Genomic DNA, 19,556 nt, shown 5'->3' on the forward strand with positions numbered 1-19,556 from the left:
CGAGATGGTGTTACTGTGATGTCTTTTTCGATTTGTATTGAACTCGATAAAGTGATCCATATTAATATATATATATTTGATTTTTCACTTATCACGTTTTGCGCAGTTGGATCGGATCGAGAAATAAAATAAAAATCGACCATGCGCCACAGATAAAGTTTATCTTTGCTTAAGCCTTTCAGAATTAACTGCGGTTAGCCCATTTACAGATAACCGAAAACATTCTCGCAGTAAAACAACCAGAAATAGTCACACCAGAAAGAGAGACTTCATTTTTTATTTCTCCAGAACTATACGAAAGTCGAGTAAAAGGTAAAATAACATGGTGACTCTACTATTGAGATGACTATTGTGATACAATAGCCCAACTATTCTGTATTTCGATCGAGTGATGTTTTTGTAATACAGCTTGACGCTCAGAATAAGAGGTGTAAATAAAAATACTGAATATAGATTGTTCCAACATTTTATTTTTTTCTAGCTCGAAAATACATTTTAAATCATGCATAGACGACATTTAACGTTTATGGCTGTTTCGTCAATTCAATTTTCATTTCGCGTTTTTTATTCGATCTAGAACATTTACCAATAACAAGGTTTCAACTCAAAAATGTGTACCTTTGCTACAATTTCATGGTACTAACAAGTAAAGAACATAAGGAAAGAAATAATTGTTCCAATAGATTGTTCCAACATTTTATTTTTTTCTAGCTCGAAAATACATTTTAAATCATGCATAGACGACATTTAACGTTTATGGCTGTTTCGTCAATTCAATTTTCATTTCGCGTTTTTTATTCGATCTAGAACATTTACCAATAACAAGGTTTCAACTCAAAAATGTGTACCTTTGCTACAATTTCATAGTACTAACAAGTAAAGAACATAAGGAAAGAAATAATTGTTCCAACATTTTATTTTTTTCTAGCTCGAAAATACATTTTAAATCATGCATAGACGACATTTAACGTTTATGGCTGTTTCGTCAATTCAATTTTCATTTCGCGTTTTTTATTCGATCTAGAACATTTACCAATAACAAGGTTTCAACTCAAAAATGTGTACCTTTGCTACAATTTCATAGTACTAACAAGTAAAGAACATAAGGAAAGAAATAATTACATAAATAGAAACAAGGATTATCAACCGAATGAAAAGAGTATTCAACAATTGTTGTCCATAAACAATGCAATGAAACAGGAAAATGTTTTTTTTTTAGTTTTACAACGCACTTAGTCATAAGTGTAACTTCTTCAACTAGCTAAATTAAAATATTTACTTTTAAATACTTTTTTTTGCGTCATTTTGCGCATTACAGCTTTCGCTTTCGTCCTCTGGCAGCCGGTTTTTTCTCCGGTTTTTCGGAAGTTTCATGCGTACTGCTGCTAACTCCTTCCATATCACCATCAGCCGCATTCTCATTGCCGTTAATGTGTTCCTTTGTCGATGTTCCGTTGGTTTTCGGTTTCCCAGGACTAGCTACCGAAACGGGCTTGCTTTCCGAGGGAGTGGATGCAGCGGGTGGATCTGCTTCGGACGCCTTCGCTGTTTTCAATTTGGCCGGCTTCGCTTCTGGCACTGGAGTCGAATCCTATGGAATGAAATAATGTATTTATTTGTGTGAACCACTGAATCGACTGATCCTTGCAACTTACCTTGGATGGTTTCTCCTCTACCAGAAACAAACTGTGTTGGCCTCCACTGGATACTTTAAGTACTTTTTTGCCCTGCAATTGCTTGCTAACAATCGCTACCGGTTTGTGCTCATCATCCTCATTTCCGGTTCCCAACTGTTGATTCGAGCCCATGCCCCAAGCGTAAACGTCCCCGCTATCTGTTACGGCAAATGACGTACTTTCACCGCAGGAAATTTCAACGACGCTTTTATCGACTAGCGTGTCAACCAGGGCCAGTGTGTTGGCATCGGTGCTCACGTCACCCAAACCAAGCCGTCCATATTCTTTACGCCCAATGACGTAAACTTTGTTGTCGTTTTTGAGAACTAACGTATGATGCTGTCCTCCAGAGATGCTTTTAACGTCAGTAAAACTTGTTAGGTGTGGAACGAATACTGGTTTGACAACGTTTTCGCTTGGATTCGGAATTCCAAGTTGACAATAGTTATTCAATCCGAAAGCGAAAATTTTCGAGGTATTTCTATCTTTGAAAAAAGTGCAATATGTTGAAGCCCAAATGGCATCCGCTAGCACGAACTTTCCTTTCAGAGTAACAATGCCAGGCTTTAGTAGATCGTTTTTGCCACGCCTGGACTCACCGGAAGCTGCTCGAGTAGAAATTCGACCCAGCTGACCTTGCTCGGCGCAGCCAACTGTGTACACATGACCGTGTTCTGTCAGAATTACCAAATGATCTCCACCGGATGCAATATCGACTGACTTTACTCCTGGAATAACTTCGATCGGAAGCCGTTTGTTTCCTTCCAACGTTAAACCCATGTTTCCGTGTGAATCCTGTGGGGAAACGACAAAAAAGTAAGGCGCGTTAGTTGACGTTTCCCAACGGGTGAACCCTAACTCAGCTTTCTGGCAAATCGTCTAGAACTTCTTGTCTTTGCAGACCGAAAAACAAGCTAGTGTTAGATTAGTCTGAATTGAGTTCTACGGTTGGTCATCTTCTATCGAAAACTAAACCGTAGCTCGCAGATTGTACTTAAAATGCTAGCAATTCGCTTTCTCAATTAGCCGTTCTCGTACACCATTCAGTAGAATCGAAACGGGTTTCGAATCAAACAAACGGAGACGAAAGAGCTAAACGTACCCAAACGCGGGTACATTTTTCTGGTAACGAAACCCTCCTTTCAAGAAGGCGTCTTGCTGAGACGTTTCTTTTTGCTTTCTCTCAGACCTTCCCGAAGCAGATGCCTATGAGTAACACGTACTCGTATGGGTGCTCCAAGTGCGAGATTAACACTAGCTTAAAGGTGTCCGTCCAAATTTTTGGTGGAGGCTACCCGTAAGAAGATTACCTAGAAAACTTGCCAGTGAACCGATTTAGTAATTTCAAAGGTACAATCGTTGAAAAATGGTTGAAAGCAATAAATATGGTAAACAATCGAGCTCTATAAAACCGGTAAATTCTTAATTACGTTATCGTAGCGAAGATTTACTGATCGATAATTTGACCACGTTGGCGATCGAATCGCTAGTCGCAGCATCGAGTGAACAAAATGTTGACACGCTAAACGCACACCAACTGACAGTTATGATGTTTGATAGAGAAAAATAAAAACAATGAAACAATCTTAAACTAATTTCAAATTCAATCGTGTTAATGCCCCGTTTACACTTCTGCTGGCTGCCAGTATGCTGGTGTCAGTGTACTGCCCTCTTAGGAAAAAACGTTCAACTGTGGTCCAATGATCCAAAGTATTAGACCAACGAAGGACCACCGTTGAACGTTTTTTTCCTAAGAGGGCAGTACACTGACACCAGCATGCTGGCAGCCAGCAGAAGTGTAAACGGGGCATAACCATTTTTTCGATATAACCTTTGAATATGAATGATATTGGTTTCATATAAACACAACACAACCGTGCTGTCATTCCTTGCCTAACATGCATTTCAAGCAATTTGCCCTATTTTTACCTTGCATTGATCCCAAGAAACAGCCTTAACAAACAGGTATACGAACGAAGGAAAAGAATAGAAGCAATGATATAATCTCCCTACGAGATTTTGGCAACAGATCATAAAGAAGGGGAAACAAGGAAATGCATTTCGCGTTCAAGTGTTTAAAGAATACGCGGGAAAGAAAGGGAACAATTGAACAGCTGTTCGTCAGAAATGTGACCGTTAGCAGAACATGGGAAGGGTGCCTTACCCGAAACGAGCCCCAAGCGTAAACGCGTCCATCGTCTAGTAAGCAGGCAGAGTGAGAATCACCGGCTGATATCTTCAGGCATGGTGCTGGTAGTTCGATTTTTCGTGGTTGAAATTCCGCTCCATCGTCATCGGCTGTGACGCGACCTAGGGCTCCCTCATCATTGCAGCCGAATGAATACACCTCACCTTTCCGCGTCAAGCAGAGATTGTGCATGCCACCAGCGGAAATATCTACGACGTTCTTCATGCCGTCGACTAAAGCAGGTCGTGTCTTTTCCATGATATCCTCACCAAGCCCAAGCTGGCCGACTTCACCTTGTCCGCAGGAGAGTACATTACCACTCAATTTGGGTAGTGTTGGTAAAGCTAATTCAACTGTTAGAACGAAAAGAAAAAAAACATTTCTTTATCAGTCAACTGATAAAACAATATCCAATTAGCTTACATTTGTGAGATGTACGTATTATTTTCGCTGGTGGCGCCTTATCATTACTAGCCAGTTCACGTTTTTCTTTTCCGCGGGCCATTATGTTAAAAATGCTTCCTTTCACCTCTGACTGGGGTAAAAACGCAGGTAGACCTTACCGCCAAGATTGAGGTTAGGAAAAGATGAAATTTTAGGTGTATTAATATTCGACGACACTCCTTGACCAAGTTCACACAAAAAAATCTTCAACTTTATGTGGATGCACACTTTAATTTCAACAAATGATGAAATACACTCTTTTTGTGATACCAATGATGAATAATTTGATTCTTGAATCACGTTTAATATGCTGTAGTCGAGAACAGTCTTCTGTTCCGCACACCGGTTACTCAAATAATGATCTTCTGACTTTTCTTCTTCTCGTTGTCAAACCTGATGAAATTTGGTTATTCGCATCGGGTAATATTATGGATGCTTTCGTTAACATTTTTCACAGATAAACAGACGCTGGACAAGATCAATATGTGAGATGGTGTCACTGATACATCAAAACTGTTACTGAAGCATGAGGTCATTTTATTTTGATTTTTATACTGACTGTTGCAGGTAATACGAGACCTGGTCGGTAGTAAAATTAGACAATACTTTTCGAATCTACCTGTTTTTAAAAATGAACTTTTTACACGCAGAGAAAAATATGTAAAATAAATGAAAGCTCACTTAACCGGTATAACGCATTAGTTTACATCAAAATTGCAATTCATTTTGCTTTGTAGTAAAAAAAAATAATAAAAAATAATATCTTGCGAGTACTCAAATCACTTACACTTTAAGGACTGACTGTTCGCCATTTTCAGCATCAAATTTTATACATCGGAAATTCACGTAGATTGTTTGACGTTTGGTCAGTTTTTGTGAACCATGTGTGATGATTATATCGTATATAACATTAATTATCATCACGTAAAATATTCAATTTACCATTTTACGTGATTTTTGAAGTAAATCGAACATGAGTTTTTATTAGAGAACTGATATACTACTTTTTATAGAATTCAATTATGTCCATCCTATGTTCCCCTTCAGTCCGGCTTGGTTTCTTGAATAGTCCAAAGAAAATTAAATAAGCAGATAGAATCTCACTTGTGGAACGCGTACAAACTTTTCTGTTTATCACGTGTGAAAAAATTGCTTGGCATTACTAGAAATAAAGCTGATACGGTTTATTTGAACAATAAACTTTGTTGTATCATTACACGAATAAATTGATCAAATCATTGATAAAACCAATTAATTTTTTTCTTAGCATAAAGGTAAAGTAGAATTGAATTAACGAAGATATTGCCAGTAGAATCAATTCTACTATTGTTGATATGCTATAAATTGGTGATCGTTTCAACAATAAAATCAGCTGGGACAAATATTTTTTTTTGGTTTGGCAATACCAAAATTTTGATTCACATCAAACACAGATAATGGTTGATGTTGAAGAGAGGAGTTGATTGGAAACAATCATATTCTAGTTTTGAATTAACATAATTCAAATTTAAAAATCTACTAACTGTTTTGTAATTTTAAACAAGCTCCATTTCTTAGCGTCAAAGACATCATGTTAACAAGATATCCAGCTCTCACATTTCCCGAACAAATCATTGGCAACATCCTTTTTTGCGAGCATGTCGCCCTCAGGAGAGTCCGCATCGAATCTCATACATATAAGTAGGGGAGAGAAATGTCAAATTCGTGCGCGCCAAAATAGCAGGGCTGCGCACCCATACAATTGACATGATATGTTGAATGTGATGCCGTGCGATGGCGTTGCTGAACTGGAGATTGATTTCGCTCCAAGCTGACAGGGTCTGTTAGCGTGTAACTAGAGTTCCTATTAGGTTTTTTATCGTGACGACACAAATGAACAAGTATTCATCCTTGACAGTTCAGCGGTACTGTTTACAAACAAGCTTAAACAAAAATCGAAGAGCAAATCTAAAGCAATCATCTTTACACTTTGCAACTAGTCACTTTTATTTAATAATTATCAAAAACGAACCGTATTCAATCGTGAACAAATGTTTTAAAACTGTATTTAGGCGATACGGACCGTAAATGGTCTGATCCAATTTGTCAATAAACAAACAAAAGAAATTTCTGTTTACAAACAGTACTGCTGAACTGTCAAAATGTGTTCATCCGATAGAGGTTAGCAGTGACGGAAAAAAACCTAATAATCAGAGTGACGTAATTTAATTCAAAATAACAAAACAGTTAGCAGTTTTTTAAATTTGATTTATATTTATATTTAGTAGTTTTTTAAATTTATTTATTTCCTCCTTCAACAAAAACAATGATCTCTGTTTGATTTGAATCAACATTTTTGTTCAACCATACGAAAAACATGTTTGTTCAGGCTAAGTTTATTGTTGAAATAAACTAACTATTTGTTGCATGTCAACCAAAGTTGAGTTAATGTTATCGGCAATGTCCTTGTTGACTCATTCCTGCTATACCTTTATATGAAGAAAAAAAATGGTTCAATTAATCTGTGATCTTATTTGTGTAATGATACAAATAAGTTTACTATTTAAATGGACCATATTAGATATCTCGCGCGCATAAACCAGAGCATTCTTCCATTTCGTAGGGGGTTTTCAACAATTCAAGTGTACGTATTGATAATTAAGAATATTTTAGAAATTTGTATATCATTACATAACACATTATCTTTACATAAATTATTTGATGCAGGATCATTATTTTGGCCGGACTGATGGAGCATCGACCATCTAGCAACGGCAATGACGTCTCAAAAAATTTCAAAACTGAAAATATTTGTTTTTTCAGGAATTTTAAAACTATCTTGTAAATTATTAGTTTGAAAGTAATAAAATGATTACTTTAAATTATGATTAAATGATTCTTAAAAACGAACAAAAATGTATGATTTCAAAAAACAAATACGTTAGTTTGAATAGCCAATTTTAAAATAATTTATTTCAACTAAAATGTTTGCTAATTTGAAGCGCAACCATTCTTAACTTTATCTTAAGTTCGTTTATTCATAACAAATTTTTTAAATTGAATTCACTGTGAAATTTTTTGTCAAGAAATTGACAGGAACGTACTAGTAAAATATTTGTTGTTTTTATCAAAATGTCGTTTGAAACAAACTAACCCATTGAGTGAAATGGATTATCATGTTTAGTAGTTTCAAGCAGCAATGTATTCTATATCAAACCAGATTTTCTTTTGTCACTATTTTAACAAAAAATCGTTGCAAGAAACCCAAATTTAGTTATATTTACAATTTTTTTCTCTGCGTGTAGTTGGTTGGTAGCGAGATGCCAGATATTTTCATAGGAAATCTGTATTATGGTCAAACCGCATTCGGCCGACATTTCCATCGCCGATCTTTTTTCGCTCTTCGGTTATGACTGAGCTGCCGGCGTGCACATGTATAGGTACGCCGGACCCGACATAAAATTCATATCTTTGGCTACGATATTCTTCACCGAGCTTTTCGCACCGTAGCAACTGTGTCGGGTCCGGCGTATCTATACATGCGCACACCCGTGCTCAGCCATAGCCGAAGTCAACGTCGGAGAGCTCGGATCGGTTGGCTCGGCCGAATGCGGAGTGCCCTTTACTCTGTATAAAAAATCTGTATTAACTAATAAAATTAAATTTCAACGTTAAAAAATGTTGTTCCAACACATTATGGCTGTAGAATGGTAGATTCAAAGAGAAATAATCGTCTTCATCTGTCTGTTGGAACAAAAAGGTTAAATTCCACAAAAGGAATGTAATGCCAACACTTTGCTTCTCGTCACTGTGATCAAATACTTATAGATTGCTCATACGAAAAAGCTTTTTTTGCTTCTTGGAAAATCCGTATTAAATTTAGAAAATCTGTATCCAATCGCTTAAAAAAGTTACACACTCATCTGCAGGAAAATTGTAACAATTCTAATTTAGAGTAACTTTTTGACACTCAAATTCGACTTCTTCCTCTGGAAACGGGTAACATGTACTCATTTACTGAGTAATACTTTACTTATACATAAGCCAAAAACTTAGTAGTAAACATTCAAATTTAGGGTGAAAATTTATTTCATATATTTAAATAATTGCGTAAAAATGTCTCAATTTATAAGTATATTGTATTTAAATGCATAAATATTGAGTAATTTGTTATATATTATAACAGATTTTATTTAAATGTAAATTGAAATTATTGCCTACTGGCAACACTGCCTTTTATGGCATTCGAAGTTTGAGAATAAAGAGAACGGACGAGATCGTTCAGTTCAGTTATAGATGCCAATTAGTGCGTTCTTCTCCTGCCGATTCCTCCGAAAAGTATCCCTAACAGTTTCTCCATCGTTGGACGTCTTTTGTATTCTGCTGTAATTCCTGAGGAATATTTCGGAGTATCTAAGAATCATCTTCTTATTATTTCGGTTGTTGAAGGTAAGACCGGATTCCGGATAATCGGTTTAAAGCTTGATATTTAAAATAATTGACACTCAATACTTGAATTTAAATGAACACATTTTATTTCGCGTGGTGAAAGTGTAACGTTTTTCTATTTACTTATCTTCTTATTCTGACTCAAGGGAACGGAAGCAAAACAAAGGTAATACACACTGGAATTAAACTAGGTAGTTTGAAAGGCAAGGCATAATACTTAAGGTGTAACTATAACAGCTCTTCCTCCCTTGGGAATGTAAATGTTTCTACAGATTCAGCCTTCGAGGTGGTTTGATGATTCTTGTAGATCTTCGTGGTGATTGCTGTTGATGGTCAGACTTCGCACTAGTAGTAGGTATCGACGTTGTCGCCTTCGCAGATGAAACACTTGGTCCAGTTGTAGCTGGAATACTTCTCGAAGATTGCGATTCGACCAGCGGATTTTCCGCAGGACCCGATATCGAAACAGGGTCATGTTTCTCAGACGTAGATGTAGAACTTCGATGGACAAAGGGGAGGTTGTCCGCTTCAAAACGGACAGCGGGAAGCTCAGAGCGTTTAGGCTGAAGATTTTCTCCGACTTCTCGTAACTGGTCAATGTGGCGTTTCCAGACTCGACCGTCATCCAGTTGAATGTGGTAGTGGAGTTTACCCAGTCTCTCCGTAATATGACCATATTTCCATTTATCCTTATCTAAATAGTCACGAGCAGCAACTCTCGTCCCCTCAGGGAGACATTTCACATTAACATGTGGACTTTCCACGGTGGAGGTAGCAGTCGGTATCATAAGATCAAGCCGAGACCGAATTTGTCTGTTAAAAAGTAGCATCGACGGAGATTTTCCAGTAGCTGGATGTATAGTTTTACGATAACTAAGCAAAATGTTGCAAAGTTCCGTATGCATTCTCGACTTGTCGCAGTTGAGAGCCTTCATCTTAGATTTAAACGTTTGAATGAAACGCTCTGCTTGTCCGTTGGTCGCCGGATGATAAGGAGCACCCATTTTGTGAAATATACCGTTGAGCTTCAAAAACTTCTGGAATTCAGCCGACGTGAACTGTACACCATGGTCGCTTACTAACACAGCAGGAATTCCGTAAGCAGCGAAAAATTCCCGACAAGCATGGATTGTGGTACTCGTAGTTATATCGCGTAGTATTTTGACTTCCGGCCACTTTGTATACGCATCAACAAAAACAATAAAGTATGTTCCCATGAATGGACCCGCAAAATCGACGTGCACTCTTTCGAATGGTTCTTTCGGGGTTTCCCAACAGTGCAGTGGCACTTTCGCAGCCTCCGGACGAGTCATTTGACAACTCGCACAGTTCCGTACGAGCTCCTCGATATCCTTATCAATTCGCTCCCACCAGACATATCCTCTGGCGAGCGACTTCAATCTCGTTGTACCAAAGTGTGTAGAGTGCAATTCTTTCAATACGTTCGGTCGTAGCTCAGGTGGAACGTACACACGTATTCCCCGCATAATGCATCCTTGTTGTAAGGCGAACTCGATTTGATCGATGCCGAAACGGTCACGTGCATCTACCGTTTTTCCATTTTTCAACCCTTGTAGCAGTATTTTCACTGTTGAATCCATAGCCGTTGATTTTGCCAAATCCTCGACTCTTATCGGAAGCGTTTCGATTATATTAACCTCTAACAAATCGACTTCTTCAATTACGTTGTCCAGTGTCTTTGTACTAACCGGCAAACGTGAAAACGCATCAGCATTATAATGCTCTTTCGTTGGACGAAATTTGATGACGTAACGAAACGAAGCGAGAAAAGTCGCATAGTGTTGCATCCGTAGTGCAGACATTGCTGGCAACCCTTTTGTCTCTGAGAATATTTGCTTCACCGGCTCGTTGTCAGTAACCAACAAAAATTTCCGTCCATATAAGTATTGGTAAAATTTTCGCACTCCAAATATGATCGCAAATGCTTCACGATCGATCTGTTTATATCTACGCTGCGTATCGTTCAATGTTTTTGACGCGTACATTATAGGTCTTTCTGTACCGTCCGGCATAATGTGACTAAGAACTGCACCAACTCCATATGGAGACGCATCTGTTGCCAAAATTAACGGTAACTCCGTACTGTAATGCACCAAGAATCGTTCTGATTGCATTTCTTCCTTCACTTTCAGGAACGCATCGTTACTTTCCTTTGTCCACTTGAATGTCACGTTATTTCGTAGAAGACGGTTTAACGGATAAATAGTTGTACTCAGATGTGGAAAGAATCGACCGTAGTAATTGACCAATCCAACGAATGAACGCACCTGGTCTTTATTCTCAGGAACTGGCATATTCTGCATGGCATCGATTTTACTTCGCACCTTGTGTATACCGTCTCGGTCGATTAAGTAACCGCAATATTCTATGCGATCAGCAAAGAACTGACACTTGTCAAGGTTAATCCGCATGTTGTATTTGCATAATCGCTTCATAACTTCCTCCAGACGCTGCAAATGAACCTGATCGTTCGGCCCTGTAACTCGAATATCGTCTAGAAAAACTGTTACCCCCGGGATTCCATTCAGCACCTCCTCCATCAACCGTTGCCAAATCGCAGGTGCCGAGCTGATACCGTACATCAGCCTCGTCGGTCTGTACAATCCCAAATGAGTGCTTAACGTGAGAATCGTCCACATGTTAATGTGAAATGTCTCCCTGATCGTCCGCACTGACCTCTAATTGCAAATAAGCTTGAGACAGGTCAATCTTTGTAAACTTCTCACCACCTGCCACATTTGCAAACAACTCCTCAACGGTGGGCAGGGGATGTTCATCGACCACGAGATTTGGATTCACCGAAATCTTATAGTCACCGCAAAGTCGCACTCGATTGTTCAGTTTCATTACCGGGACTACCGGTGTGGCCCAAGCACTGTGATTAACTTTGACTAGCACACCGTCATTCTCTAAACTCTTGATTTCATTTTCAACCGCCTGACGGATAGAGAATGGAACAGACCGTGCTCGCAAATACACTGGTTGTACATTCGGTTTAAGTTGTAATTTCGCTGTAAGGCCTTCGATTTTTCCCATCGACTTCTCACAGACACTTCCGTAACGCTCGATTAGCCTTTTCACTGATTCAGCACAATTTGTAATCGCAATCGTGTGAACGTTTTCATAAAATTTATTTACATCGATTTTTAGAACTTTCATCCAACCACGACCCAGCAGAGGATGTTTTTTATTTTTCGCAACATACAGCAGCAGCTCATGATTTTTACCGCCGTAGTTTATGTGAACAGCGCACATCCCACACAATTCAATCGTGTTGCCACTGTAGCTTACCAGAGTAGTATCCGGATGATGCATTTTAATACCGGGAATGTATTTTTCATAATCCGATAAACTCAGAATCGAAACAGGCGATCCGCTGTCGATTTCAAATATCACTTTCGAGCCGTTCAATACAAGTTCCAACCGAAATTTATCTGCATTGTTATTGAAATCAGCAGCATCGTATATTCCGCAAATTTCATCTGCTCGCAAACTTGCTTGTTTCACTTTATTTGTCGCACTTTCTTCAACCTGATGTGAATCGCTTTTCTTATTTTCCGCAGATTTTTTCTTCAGGCAAACTTTTTGCAAATGACCTGTTACATTGCAGTAGTTACATGTAGTTTTTATATGCGGACACTTATTCGCAAAATGAGCAGCACTTCCGCAACGAAAACATTCGCTCCTCTTCGTATCGGGGTGTTTGTGCGATTTTGTTTTCTTCTCCGAGACAATAAACTTTTTGTTTACTTTACCTCTAGCAGGCTTTGTAGGTGGATGTTCGACGAGATTCAAATCCGGTTTTCCCTGACGTGAGTGGATCTCCTGTCCACCTTTCGCAGATGCTTCCATCGATACCGCGATCTCTCGCGCTCGATCCAATGTAAGGCCACGTACCTCCAGTAGACGTGCTTGGATTCCACGGTCCTTTATTCCGAAAACGAACTGATTCCGCAACGCAGTACTCAAATAGTTGCCAAAATTGCAGGTTATGGCCAACTTCCTTAGGGCAATCAAATAATCATCGATTGACTCATCTGCACGTTCGTCGCACTGTTTCCGACATTTGAAACGAAAGTTTTCCAATATTTCCAGTGGTTCCGGATTGAAATGGTTTTCGAGAGTTTGCACTATTTCGTCGTATGTTTTAGTCTGTGGTTTTTCCGGCGCCAGTTTGTCTGAAACAACGTCGTATGTTTCCGCACCCATGTAGTGTAGCAGCATCGGCAGCTTCGCGTCATCACGAACTCCGAAAAGCAGGAAAGCACCCTCAAATCGTTCAACCCATCGAGACCATTTCATTTTATGACGATCAAATGGCTCGACTGTAAAAGTAGACTGCATCGCGATCGGAGCCACAGCAACAGCACCTCCAGCAGGAACTCTTCCACCATCCAATAAATTTCCGTCGCCGACCATCCTCGTCGTCAAAACTGTTGTGGCCGAGGTTTATTTAGTTATAAATAAATACAACAGTTAGCAATTTTAGATTTAAATGAACACATTTTATTTCGCGTGGTGAAAGTGTAACGTTTTTCCATTTACTTATCTTCTTATTCTGACTCAAGGGAACGGAAGCAAAACAAAGGTAATACACACTGGAATTAAACTAGGTAGTTTGAAAGGCAAGGCATAATACTTAAGGTGTAACTATAACAATCAGACACTTATTTCTCAAAAGTGACACATTCTTGAGCACTTGAGCACACTTCCCATTCTGTGGCACAATACGTAGTGACAATATTATTTCGAGAAATGGATCGGTGATTTGGCCTCCGCGTTCATGTGATTTGACGCCACTCGACGCTACGTGAAGGATAAACACAGACTAACAGACATGACAGTATGAGTAAATTCTTATAAAAATAATTTTTCGTGATGCACTAGTTCCACCTATATTGTACTGCGCGAACTATTTACTATCTGTACACCCCTTGTGTTATGTACAAGTTTTTTTACTAGTTGGATTCCCCTCGTTTGTCAACACCGATCAGCTGCTTGCAGGGATGCCTGATTTCATCAAAATATTTGAAAATGAATCGTCACAATACATTATTGGATTACGTTGATAATATATTTAACTTTTTCGCGATATTGGAACCATTTATTTGACTCAACGTTGTTCATCTAGACTATTTTTTATTGTGTTGGTAGTTTTCACCCGAAATTAAGTGGCGGCAGACCAGAAGCAAGTAAATATTGTAACAAAACGGGTTCAATTTTGTATTGCGTTGTAGGATGAGAAGTAGGCACAATTCTGTATATAGTTTTGGCAATATGTAATTAATCTGTATCCTGCATGAAATTCACATGGAGGTAGACAAATCAATACATTACAGGTAATTTTGTATGAATGGCAACTCGGTTGGTAAATGAAAAAAATAAACACAGTCTAGATGACAGACAGGATGTATTTGATAGGGTAACGTGGCGCCATCATGACATATGTGAGTACTGTCCCAAATAAAGGAATATTCGAAATGACCGTTAAAATGATTGAAGAATCTGATTTGAGTGTCCTGTCTGTTAGTCTGTGGGATAAACCTAGGACAGAACCTGACAAATGGCTTCTTTTCCAGAAAAATATTTCTCTTATTCCGGTTGCTCCCTATTATAAATTATGCATACCTTGCGACCATTGTTACCAAAAGAAATAGTTTTTTATCCTGGAAAGTGTCATAGCTGAAAATGAAAAAGTGTACCTCCAGAATGAGTGTTGTGAAAAATAGTCGTGGCGGCCATATGCTCGAAATCACATTTAAATGTTAAATGCCAAAAAATCATCTACCAAATAAAAAAATGGCCATATTATAAATTTGGGGAGATACTGCCAGTCGCGTACTAGTGGGCATGGCTTATCATGTTAAATACTTATGGCTAACGAGTTTGATGAAAATCAAGTAGTTCATTTTTAATCCATTTCAAAGTGGACATTGACATGGGATTTTTTGGCGTTATTGAAAAACAATCACGCGTTAGTTAGGGTAACAGAGGTATTTTGGCCCACTTTAGGATTGATTTTATTTTGGCCCACTTTGAATAAATATCCACCAAATGTTGTAATATCTTTGAAAAACTCTTCCGAAATAGGTAATTTAATGTGTTTACCTTCAAATTTATGCAACATGAGTTACTTCACATCAATTAAATCCGATAAAATCGATAAAGTTTGTTAGGTGGGCCAAAATATATGAAGTGGCCAAAATACCTCTGTTACCCTAGTCGTTAGCTCTCTCAAAACTGAGTAATCGCTACTTAAATCTTGAGTGGTGTTCAATTAGCGTGTAACTATCAAAACAAATCCTTTCATATTGTGCCACATGGGTTGATGCACTCTGCCCACACAACTACATGTTTGCTTTGTGATGGCCTCGCTGATCGAAGGATGAGTACTGATCCGGAAAGAAACTTGGAATTAATTCATCATACTCGCTTAGAATACTGTCGCAATCGTCCGCTATACCGTAAATCGAAGAAATTGACCGCAGTTAAGGTAAAAACCGATTAGTTTGTTCAATGGTTTCAAAATCATGTTTACAGTTCAATTGCGTTTCTGTGCTTCCGATGGCAGGTCTACTCAGTAGCAAACGAATCGCGACATTTGCTGGTGTTCGGTGTTCCGCAGATCAGCTTGCTTCGCGAGCTGAGAAACGAGTTTCGCCGTCACGGTACGGTTCAGACAGTACAGAACGTGACCGAGAGTATCAAGGCGAACGGAAATCGTAAGTAATTTGAAGTTTATTTTATGTAAGAAGGCTAACCTGTCAATTACAGAAGCTACGTCTGTGTATATAAACAAACGTAGGCTAGGGAGTGAAGTTATGAAGGACGGCTTTTGTAGCGAATATGTGTTCGACGTGTATCTGCGACACTACTTATAGTTCTTGAGATCTAGAATAATCAGAATTCGATACGGCTGAGAGTTTCTCTTTGCTACGCAATTACTCGAGTGTAGAGTCCACATGTTCTAAATCAAAATTTATTTTTTTGCCATTCTTTTTTGTATTGCCCCGTGCACGTTGAATACAAGCCAGTTGTCGTATGTTCGAGCCTTGACCTGGAAGGATTCTTAGTGTCAGTAGGATCCATAGTACTAGCCATGCAATGATTCTGTACACTAAGAATCGGCTGCGAAGTCTGTTGAAACAGAAAGGCCAAATTTCACCAAAGAAATGTAATGCCAAGACTTTGCTTTGCTTACGTTGAATACCAACCGCACACGTTCGAACTTTGATGTTCATCCATTTCTACTACGCACCTGTGAAGCAGTTGTTGATCAAATGTTTGGCTGTTCTTAGAATTATTAGAGTGCCTATAACCATATATAGGCACTCTAAGAATTATGAAAACAAAAGCAAATGTTGAAACTCTGTTATTGATGAATCAGAATTGGTTCATGTGACATGTTCTCCTGAATTGCTTGGAGTCTTGTGCATTGTACAATTTTCGAAAATTGTATCGACCCATTTAACAGAACCTTTCTTAACACTGATTGAAAATTATGACAATTTCAAAATATGAGTACTCTATTCTTAATAATTAAAAAAAACAAATTTTCAGTTGACGTAGAGGCATTCACTGATGTATTCCATGTAAAGTTTGAAAAAGTGGAAAAAGCACGCAGAGCTAAGAAGTTTCTGGATGCCAAAAATTTCTACGGAGGAATACTGCACATCTCATACGCGCCGGAACGAGAAACCGTTGACGAGCTTCGTCAGAAACTGCAACAAAGGAAAAAAGAAGTACAATTCAGAATTAATAGCAATCGCCAAAGCACACTGAAAGCAGTCAGAAAACGTGTATTGAATGATGACGAGTCAAGCAATTTAGTCGTCACCAAACGTGTGCGAACCACTTAGATTCTGGCAACACGGATTTTAAACAATAGTTGCCTTTCTCACATACCCACTGATTATACCATCCATCACTGTTTAGCAAACTGCTTAGCAATGAAGATCCCTAGAGAGGTAATTCTTTGAATATTTCTATCTATTGGCAATCAACTTAAGATGTTTTTGTTCTTTATTGTTCAGGTTCAATGCAAAACCTGTGCGCAAGTGTTTTGTTGCGCCAAGTGCCGACAAAAACATGAGGACAACAATCACAAGGACGTGATAGCCATTCGACAGATTTGCTACATCTGCAACAATCGACCGTTCCCGTTACGAATTGATACCAAAGTTGTCCCAAATAATTTACTAGTGGGACATATCCTGAAGGAACATCTTCCCTTAAGGTGCAATCGGTGTGCTAAGGTTCGTCATTGGTTTTTGTGTCATTTGGTTTTGAGGTTATCTTACCTACTGTTTAGCTGACAATCGACTGTGGCTTTTGACATTTACATTTACTGATTACAATTTGTTCTGTTCCGTAGATTTTCCATACTGCTGCAGATTTCCAATCGATAACACGATGTTTTACTGTGAATGAAGAAGAAAAAATCGATAACGCATGTCACTTGGAACGTAATAACCTTAGCATACCCACAATTATGGAAGCTGTCGTGGAATGCTCGAATCAGGTCGAGCTTGAAGTGGAAAACAAAGAAAATATTAGTGAAAATTGCAGTACAAATTCTTCTAACCTTTCGGGTGCGCACAAAGAAACTCAAATACACCCTCAGACGGCTATTAAGGTTAAAAACTCCGCCGTTGCGATGATGCCTCCTCGAATCTCCAAGGAGCTGAGCGCTATTATCGATCCGATCGAGGAAATCGGTGAAATCAATAAAGCTATGCTGACTCCTCTCTCAATGATTAACCTACGCTGGAAAAGAAAAAGCCGACAGAGCTTCGATAGCATGCTATGTACAACCAGCAATATTTCGGCCGTGAACGCATCGGTAGAGGCGGGTCATGTTCCTCCCAGCCCAAGTAAGAAGCTAGTGCGAACTACTTCGACTCCGATGATGCGGGGATGTCTGCCGTACGTGAAGATAGCAAATGAGTCTTACACGAGTGCAATGGGACAGATGTCTAGTATACATCACAGCAATAGTGGCAGTGATTCCGATTCTAAGGCGGAAGATCCGACACCACCGTCTCCGACTTCCTATGAACTACAAAAGGTACGTGCGATCAGTCGAAATAGATCGCGTGTGGCTGCCACCCCTCTTAGACAGGTCATGTCGAAAAGTATTCAACGAGCAATTGCACAGCATGGCTACTACTCCAAAATGCTAGCCCCGGGCACTCAACGTAAAATGAGCTTCAATTCGACCAATAGCAGTGGCATGAACAGCACAACCGGGTCTCCGTCTCGTTGCGCATTGGATTTACGAACGACGCCCGCACTAAAAAGAGCATCTAGTGAGTCGTCTTCCTTGTTCCATAGAACGGCCAAAATGATTTGTCTTCCAAAGACGCAAAGTGAAGAATCTACGATAGGCGATGTCAGTTCCAATTATTTTGAGGCCCGCCAGGACTTGGATTCTCCGACTGGTAGCGACATTCTGGAGCAGGAAAATCGAGACAATCAAAGTATTGCAGATGGTAGTTTAGTCCTAAGGCCTAAAGTGAAACCTGAACTGCCAGCTCATAGTTATCAGGACACACCAAAAATAACTGGCGGAATGTTGAAGAAAGTTATAAGTTTTGCATCACCAGAAATAACTCGGCTGGGTAGATCTGACAATTTCGAAGATGAAAATGGCGATGTGTGGTCTACACCGTGTGCCGTACCTCCGAGAAGCTTTAGCTGTCCAGATGTGGGAGATTCACGCTTCGATTCAATTCTAACGGAGTGCAGTAGTGACTTTTCTGGTACCGATGATGTATTCGTTTCGCCAACGAAAGTGAAATCCCATCAACAGTTGAAATCTGCGTCGCCAGTAGTTGGAACTGGCAAACTATGGACTATTGTAACTAACGTCATTCGACTTGCCACCCGTGGAGACATCCAGGAAGAAATTGCTCGAGCGGCACCCACTTCCTCCTGCGGATCTGAGAGTGAGAACAGACTTTCATCGACTTTGGTAAAAAAAGCTGCATCGTTCGCTGGTTTTTTGAAAAATCGCTTCCCAGCTCGACAACAGCAACGGCAATCATCATCCGGTTCTGACGAGTTCGCTGTCACTGACAATCAGGGAGGTCTCAAACGCCGACGGACGGCTTCCATCTACACCAGACCGTACGAGTTTATTGGGAAAGCTACTACCGTTAAGCTGAGCTCTAGTCCATTAGCCAAGAAGAAGCGAATTCAGGGAAGGCAGCCCATCGAACGCATGAGAAGCAATAGCAGCCAAAGCGGAAATGCCAGTGATATTTGACGAGAATTGTGCAACTAGACAGTCGATTCCAGATGGGTTTTGGTTTTACTATATAGGTACTTGTTTCTGATTCTTCATTTATTGTGTTTTCTATGTTAAACGGAATTGATAAAGTTTGTAATTGCATATTTTTATGAAGTCTGAATGTAACAGTGCCATATACCCGTGTCACCGTGTGTAGTAAATGAATAAATTAATGATAAAAGTCACTGTTGGTTTTTTTCAGGGAATAAAAAGAAATAAAGTTAGTTTTCTCATTATTAATGTAATAGTTTGCGACGCAAATAAGGCAGGTAGGTAATGTCAGAGACATAACTGGATTTCGAAAAAAATTGGCGCGCTTCCTTCACACTTTCGAATATCAGTTAGTTAATCGACAGTTCGTTGCGACTAATCGATTGTAATTTTAACTAATCTGTCATTTGCTGGCAGTTTAGCAATGACATCCAGGAAAGACTCCCACCACAAACGAGTAACGAAACGTTACATTTAAGTAATGACATACACCGTAAACTGAAAATGAAACGTTTCA

At 39.2% G+C, this 19,556-nt stretch overlaps 3 protein-coding genes across 4 annotated transcripts; 1 reads left to right on the forward strand and 2 right to left on the reverse strand.

The window, feature by feature from the left end:
- Nucleotides 1-450: 450 nt before the first annotated feature.
- On the reverse strand, nucleotides 451-4,674 carry LOC131430455 (regulator of chromosome condensation). The gene is made up of 4 exons (XM_058595467.1): nucleotides 4,288-4,674; nucleotides 3,841-4,217; nucleotides 1,656-2,471; nucleotides 451-1,591 (listed from the first exon to the last, which is right to left on the reverse strand). The coding sequence occupies exons 1-4, from the start codon at nucleotides 4,367-4,369 to the stop codon at nucleotides 1,313-1,315; spliced, it is 1,554 nt and encodes a 517-aa protein (XP_058451450.1). The 5' UTR covers nucleotides 4,370-4,674; the 3' UTR covers nucleotides 451-1,312.
- A 6,723-nt stretch (nucleotides 4,675-11,397) lies between these two features.
- LOC131428657 (uncharacterized protein K02A2.6-like) lies at nucleotides 11,398-13,176 on the reverse strand. The gene has a single exon (XM_058592702.1). It carries the CDS (start codon nucleotides 13,174-13,176, stop codon nucleotides 11,398-11,400), a length of 1,779 nt encoding a protein of 592 aa, XP_058448685.1.
- Nucleotides 13,177-15,110: 1,934 nt separating this feature from the next.
- LOC131430454 (mitosis initiation protein fs(1)Ya) lies at nucleotides 15,111-19,233 on the forward strand. 2 transcript variants are annotated; one of them, XR_009229531.1, is made up of 4 exons: nucleotides 15,111-15,250; nucleotides 15,329-15,479; nucleotides 16,318-16,724; nucleotides 16,791-16,930. XR_009229531.1 is itself a non-coding variant. In XM_058595466.1 (3 exons), the coding sequence occupies exons 1-3, from the start codon at nucleotides 16,707-16,709 to the stop codon at nucleotides 19,022-19,024; spliced, it is 2,133 nt and encodes a 710-aa protein (XP_058451449.1). In that variant the 5' UTR covers nucleotides 16,556-16,706; the 3' UTR covers nucleotides 19,025-19,233. The 2 variants fall into 2 exon arrangements, 1 of the variants encoding a protein (XP_058451449.1); XM_058595466.1 differs by lacking the exons at nucleotides 15,111-15,250; nucleotides 15,329-15,479 and adding an exon at nucleotides 17,132-19,233 and having other exon boundaries at nucleotides 16,556-16,724; nucleotides 16,791-17,012.
- Nucleotides 19,234-19,556: the final 323 nt, after the last annotated feature.

This window comes from Malaya genurostris, chromosome 2, assembly GCF_030247185.1.
Source record: "Malaya genurostris strain Urasoe2022 chromosome 2, Malgen_1.1, whole genome shotgun sequence".
In the NCBI taxonomy this organism is placed as follows: Eukaryota; Metazoa; Arthropoda; class Insecta; order Diptera; family Culicidae; genus Malaya; species Malaya genurostris.